This window comes from Ovis aries, chromosome 7, assembly GCF_016772045.2.
Source record: "Ovis aries strain OAR_USU_Benz2616 breed Rambouillet chromosome 7, ARS-UI_Ramb_v3.0, whole genome shotgun sequence".
Lineage (NCBI taxonomy): Eukaryota > Metazoa > Chordata > Mammalia > Artiodactyla > Bovidae > Ovis > Ovis aries.
Window position 1 is genome coordinate 23,113,991 of NC_056060.1, and position 7,283 is coordinate 23,121,273.

Genomic DNA, 7,283 nt, shown 5'->3' on the forward strand with positions numbered 1-7,283 from the left:
TACATGCTAATGTAATAACTACATATGCACACCAGGAAACTTATATTGCCAAAATTTTATTAAAATATAGATCGCGATCTGATACCTCAGTTTAATATGTACCCTGGTTTTGATGCATGGCTCTGTGAAGCTTTATCACATGTATAGGCTCTTGTTACCACCATTAAAATCATGACATAGAGTTGTTTCGTCTCTCTAAAGAAACCCTCTTTGTACACCCTCCCAAGGCCTGCAATTCTTTATAATCCAGGTCACTACTGACCTCCTTTCATCTTTATATTTTGTCCTGTTGAGAATGCTGTAAAAGTAGAATCACACTACATATACAGTCATAATAATCCAATAAGTGTAATCATATACCATGGAGCCTCTGAGATTGATGTTTTTACTCAGCATAACATCATGAGACCCATCTAGACTACTGCATATATCAATAGTCTATTCCTTTTAATCACTACAGACTGTCCCCAACTTATGATAATTCAATTTAGAATTTTTGACTTTACAGTAGTGAGAGAATGATATGCTTTCAGTAGAAACCATACTTGGAATATTGAAATTTTATCTTTTCCTGGGCTAGCAACATGCAGTATTATGTTTCCTGGTGATTCTGGGCAGCAAGAATGAGCTGAGATCCTGGCCAGCCTCAAAATCATGAATGTAAACAACTAACACATTTACAGCCATTTTATACCCATATAACCATCCTGATTTTCACTTTCAGGACGGTATTCAATACATAGAATAAGATTTTCATTATTTTAGTATAAAATAGACTGTGTGAGATGATTTTTTCCCCATTGTAGGCTAATGCAAGTATTGGTCACATTTAAGGGAAGCTAGGTTAAATATATTAGGTGGATTTTCTTTTTTTAATTTTAATTGATTTTTATTGGAGTAAAATGTTAGTTCCTGCAGTGCAGCAAAGTGAATCCGTTTTACATGTATATATTTATCTCTACTGTTTTTTAGATTTCCTTTCCATATTAAATGAACTTTTGACTTCCTATTGTTTCAACTTAAAATGATTTGTTGCAAAATAACTCACTTGAAGTTGAAAAAGATGTATAAATAATATTTCATTGTGTGAATGTACTACAGGATATTTATCTGTTCATTCAGTGAAGATCACTGGTTGATTTCCAGTATTAAGAATTCAGCAAGTGATTATTTAAGTGTATTTGAAATTCTTGGACTGTTTTCTAGAATGACTGGGCCATTCACCCACCAGCAATGCATGAGTGATCCAACTTCTCTGCATCCTTGCCAGAACTTGGTATTGTCAGTATTTTTAATTTTATCCCTTATGATGTATGTGAAATGGTATCTCTTTGTGGTTTTAATTTTGATTTCCCTAATATAAATTTAGGGGCATATTCTTCATATTTCCTACATAGATAATCATGTTACCAGCAAATAGTGACAGTTTTACTTCTTCTTTCAACTCCATAAGATCGTTACATCTACTTTTTTATTGCACTTGCTCCAACATCTAGCACTGTACGGAGTGACAAGAATGGACACTGTTTTTTTCTCTTTCTTAGAGAAAATTATAGTCTTTTACTAGTGAGAATACCATTAGCTATTGAGGAAATTCCCCACTATTCTTGTGATTCTCAGAGTTTTCACCATAATTGACTACTGAATTTTTGCAAATCATTTTTTCTGACTAGATTAATATGATGATATGATTCTTCTTTTCTACCCTGCTAATGTGAATTCTATCCATTGATTTTCAGTATTAATGTGTCTTGCACCCTTGAAAGAAATTACATTTGTGCTTGGTATATTACTCATTTTACATATCAATGAATTTTACTTGGTAAAATATTTTCAGAAATTTGTGTCTATCTTCTAGATAAAAGATATTTCCCTGTAGTTTTCAGTTCTTTATGGTCTTTGTCTGATTTTGGCATCAGGGTAATATTAGCCTCATAAAATGAGTGAAGAATTTTTTCTTTCTATTGTCTGCAAGAAACTGTGTATAATTCATGCTAATTCCTCTTCAATGTTTGACAGAATTTTTCAGTGACACTGAATCTGGGGATTATTTTTTAATTAAAATTCAATTTCTTCATAGACATCATGACTTCAGCTTTCTCTAGCCCCTGCTCTGAGGAGAGATGAGGAGAGACCGCTGGAGCCCACAGTGAGGTTTGGGGACAGACAGCAGGTGCTTCCAGAGCACTGTGCCTCTGCACAGAAGTAGGTTCCTGCATCTGAGAGCTGGGCAGCAGCGAGGTGCAGGGAGCTGTGCTGTCTGGACTCTCCAAACCGACCTGTTAGTCTCTGCTCCGTCTTCGCTTCTCCAGGCTTAGTTAATATCATCAAGAAGACAGGACTTCCCCCAGGCCTCTGCTTATACCACTGTAAGCTGTAAAATGTACTTGAGGAATTGCAGTATGTGGTGAAGTTCTCCCCTTCTTGCAGAAGCAAGAATTCAGGAAAATGCTTTATCTGTTTTCCATTCATTTCTGTTCAGAAAAGCAATGAGAAGTAACAGAGAAAGTCTCATTAGATGTTTATTCTCTCAGCTGTAATGGTCTTTCATTCTTCTTGTGTATTTTCTCCTTCTTTCCACGTCTCCCTCCCCAACTCCCTCTGTCTCCCTCCCACATTGTAGTTGTTATGTTTTTCTCAACATCCTGCTTTCAGTCAGAAAATCCCACTCCTACAGTTGCCTGCAGATAAGATTCCTCTGTGCTGAATTTTCTGGGAGGAATCAGACTCACCTGATATTTGCATCCATAAGATCAACACTGGTGCTAACAGTAGCATCTCCCTTTTCTTCCTCTTCAGAAAGAGTTGCTGAATCTGCCTGCTCCTAAAAGGGTTTCCCTTGTATCAGCTTCTTCCAGACCCATAGAAATGTAGTCTATACTGCCTTTAGGAAAGAAAATAGACAGGAGACAGCAAGGAGACAATCTGAGACAGCAAGTCAGACTTACTACCTTATTACCCACCCATCTTCCCCAAGGAGTGTCAATGTTTGCAGATGCTGCCCCTCTGTGACTGGATCAAAAATTGCCGATCCAGTAATACTTGGTAAATAGTGGTTACTCAAACATTTGTTGAATGATAAATAAATGTGTATGTTTACTTGTGTGAGAATTTGAATGCAAATGTCCCAAAGAGTAATTTAATTAATTACTCTTTAATTTAATCTAAAAATGCCCTTCCATGAATGTAAACAATCAGGAGTTGCTTGTAGCTGTTTAGAAATGTCACCTTTGGAAAACTGTGTGAGCCCCAGTAGCCCTTGTTCTGCCATTACAAATTATCACAAATTTGATGGCTCCAAAAAGCAAGAATTGGTTCCCTACAATCTAGAGGTCAGAAGTCTGACAACAAGGTGTCAGCAGGAACAGACTCCTTCCACATGAGGAGAGAATCTTTCCTTGCCTCTTCTGGCTTCTGGTGGCTCCACGTCCTCCTTTGCTAGTGACTGTATACCTCCAGCCTCCTCCTCCATCGAGAAGACCTCACAAGGCCTTCTCACCTGTGTGTCTCATAAAAGGACATTTGTCACTGGATTGAGGCCCCACCAAGACAATTCAGTATGATTGGATTTTGATACCCTTTTCTCAATTACATTTGTAAAGTTTCTGTGTTAAATAAGTTCACATTCACAGTTTCCATGGATTAGGATGTGAATGTATATTTTGGGGCCCACCTTCTAACTCACTATAGGATCTTTAATGTCTTTGAACTGTTGCCATGCAGTTATATAAATGGTAGACATCTCAAAACTTCTTTAAAGTCAAAAGTAAATCTGAATCTGAATTACTTTATATATAGAAACAAAAAGAGAAGCAGGTTTAGGATGTAATGGAAAAGGAAAATCTCATGAGTTAACAAAGTTCTTTGAAATGCACATCATTGGGATAACTTTTCCTTTTCAGGCATGTTGGGTTTGAACTCCAAATGAAGACAAATCTAGGAACGCTGTGTTGGTGAAGGCTCCACTCCCACCCTAAAAGAGCAAGGGGTCTGGAGCAGTACTTGGGGATGCTTTAAAAGTTCCCTGGTCTTCATGCAGATCAGGAGCCCTGCCGCAGTTTACACAGACGGATGTAAAACCAAGACAGAATAGTCACCCACTGGAGAAGGTTGCTCTTTCCCAACTCACACCATTGTATTTGCCATAGCCCATCTCCGGGTCTTGTGCTGTGAAGGAGATATTTGCTAAATGAAAAGAAGGGAACCTGACCATGCTTTGGTTTGTGGACTAAAAGGAATCTCTTCATGCCTCATAGGAAACAGTTTGAATGAATATAAATATAAGATGACCCTCAGTAGCAAATATTCTTGTCAAACCATCTTAAGAGGGGACCAGATTCAAGAATATTTATAATTAAAAGTTAGCAATATTATCCTCTAAGATTTCGCAAAACCAATACAATATTGTAAAGTAATTAACCTCCAATTAAAATAAATAAATTTAATTTTTTTAAAAAAAGAAATAATGTTGCTTGAACTGGGCTGTAAAGGTTGAGTACATATAAATGTTTTAAACAAGTATTTGGGAAAAACCATTCTGACCAAAGAGGACAGTATCTGCAAAGGTTCATATTAAGGAAAGAGCTTAATACTAGCATAAATGGTTTTATTTTAAAGTGGCTGATGTACATCTAGAGTATGTGGCAGAAAAGGGTGAATGAGAAAACTGCAAGTAACTCAGGGGAAAATTGTGCATTGCCTTGTAATTCTTAATATAACATTTGATCTTTACAATTTCTAATGGTTCTTCATTATCCAAAGATGAGCAGGAAGCAAACTAACTTTATACGTTATTGTTGTTATTATTGTTGTTATTGTTGTTCAGTCGGTAAGTCATGTCCAATTCTTTGTGACCCCATGAACTGCAGCACGCCAGGCTCCTCTGTCCATGGGATTTCCCAGGCAAGAATACTGGAGTGGGTTGCCATTTCCTTCTCCTACATATATATATATATATATATATATATATATATATATATATATACTCTGTGGTCATGTAGAAGTCACATTCAAAGAGTTGAGAATAAAGGCAGGAAGAGAGTGAAGAGGCCTTTGCAGTTATCCAAGTCAGAGATGCTAAATGCTTGGATTAGGGGGGCTGCAAGGAGTATAGAGATGAGGAAGTGGATAGGGTGCTATTTGAGAAGTAAACTGACATGACCTTGATGGTTATTAAGGTCTATGTGCTTCATTAGTGCTCTGGTGCCAGTTTGCCACAAGGAATGTATTTATTCTATCAGCTTACTTGGAAGCTAGTGGCCAAAGTTACCTCCAGTGACCCTGCTCCCTGATATCTGGGACCTTGTGTAGCCCCCGCACACACTGAGGCCAGGCTGTCTGCATGACTTGCTGTAGTAAACAGATGAGCAGAAGTTCACATCATGCCAGTTCTGAGGCGAGAGGTGGCGACTCTGGCAGTTGGCACTTCTGTGGTTTTGGAAGCCCCGAGGCACAGTGTAAGATGCCCAGCTTCCTCAGCGCCACAGAGAGACCACATGCATGGGCCATGGTCAGTCCTGAGAACGTCTAAAGGAGAGATGAGCCCGGGCCTCTGAGATTTCAGCTGAGCCTCAGCTTCCAGTCAACCCCACTAATTAAGTGAATAAATTGAGGGATTCCAGTGCAGTTGAGCCCCCTTTCACAGCGCTGAGCAGAGGTATCATGAGGTAATTAAACAGTAAGTTTTGAGGTGGTTTGTTGTGCAGCAAAACACAGTGACACTAAAGCGCATGAAGAGAATCCTGTTGGAGACTTGTGAGATATTAGCAAGAACAAAGTGCGCTTTCCCTCTCTCTGATTTCTGATTGTCTCTAAGAGTTGGACCTGAAACATCTGTCTGTTTCACCAAACTTCATTTCACCTGCTGTCTGAGTGCTCCTGCCTTAGCAGAGAAGATTAGCTGGTGATGCTCAGGTGTGATAGGAGAAGGCAATGGCAACCCACTCCAGTATTCTTGCCTGGAAAATCCCATGGACACAGGAGCCTGGTAGGCTGCAGTTCGTGGGGTCACTAAGAGTCAGACACGACTGAGCTACTTCACTTTCACTTTTCACTTTCATGCATTGGAGAAGGAAATGGCAACCCACTCCAGTGTTCTTGCCTGGAGAATCCCAGGGACGGGAGATCCTGGTGGTCTGCCATCTATGGGGTCGCACAGAGTCGGACACGACTGAAGCGACTTAGCAGGAGCAGCAGTTCAGGTGTGATGAGAGCCTTGGGCCCCACGGAACAGGAGCAGGTGGTTGGTTGCTCATGTTGGGGCCCTACAGTAAATAGGGAGATGTGAGCTTTCCTTGTTCAATTTGATTTTTATATTTCATTCATTCTTCTCTCTCCATGTGACTTTAAAAAAATGAGGGACTATTTAAGAGGTCAGATCTGTATCTCTATAACTAACACAACAAACAGAATATTTTCAATTTCAAATCCATTTGAGAACCCAAAGAAACTGAAAAGTTTGGTGCATGTTTGCTTGGTTACATATGACTTTCGTAAAGACACAGGTATTTTTTAAGGAATCTCATTTCCAGGTTTGCATTTTCCCCATGTTTATAAGAGTAGATTTTCCAAGTTATGTGCCGCTGCATCCAGGAATTGATTACATGTGTGGAAAGTGCTTTATCTCCTTACCTCCTAAGGTGAGGAAGAACCCAGGCAATGTGGAATCACAGGTCAGTTTCAAGCAGCATTCTATACTGAAGTGCTGTACAAATGTAATCAACTTCTATATGTTCTTTGGTATGAAAAATACATGAAGCACTGTGTCGCAGCAACACACAGTATAGACAAATTTTGTCCCTGCTTTTTCTCTGTGCTTTTTGTTTCTGCCAATTCAGAGTTAGCTAAAACACAGGGTCTTCACTGATAGTATTAGAAATTTCTTCCATTGATCTTTAGGCCAATAATGTTGAAGATCCAGTTTGTGAAGTTGACCAGCAGCTCTTTTTTTGCATGTTGTTTAATTCCATTAACACTACTGTACAATGAACTACAGGTTCACCTCACTCACGTCTGTGCTCTACCTTCCAGTTCTATGCACATTCATATAGCAAAATGGGTTCGACTCTTTGCAATCTGATGGACAGACAGATTCATTACTGCCTTGTGAATGATCTTTGAAAAAGAAAGCTTTCACATGAACGTCTTTTAAATAGTTTCTCTCTGAGGGATTTATATGCAAACCGGTATTTTTTATAATATGTATTATCTTTCCTAAACATAATGACACTAATAAATCTTTTAAAATATGAATTTATGAAAGAGAGAGAGCACAATCACACCAT

At 38.8% G+C, this 7,283-nt stretch overlaps 1 gene segment (V, D, J or C); it reads right to left on the bottom strand.

Annotated features, from left to right (window-relative positions):
• Positions 1-1,696: 1,696 nt before the first annotated feature.
• Positions 1,697-2,882, bottom strand: LOC114115753 (T cell receptor alpha variable 25-like). The segment is given in 2 exon segments: positions 1,697-2,474; positions 2,733-2,882. Coding segments are annotated over 2 exon segments (429 nt in total).
• Positions 2,883-7,283: the final 4,401 nt, after the last annotated feature.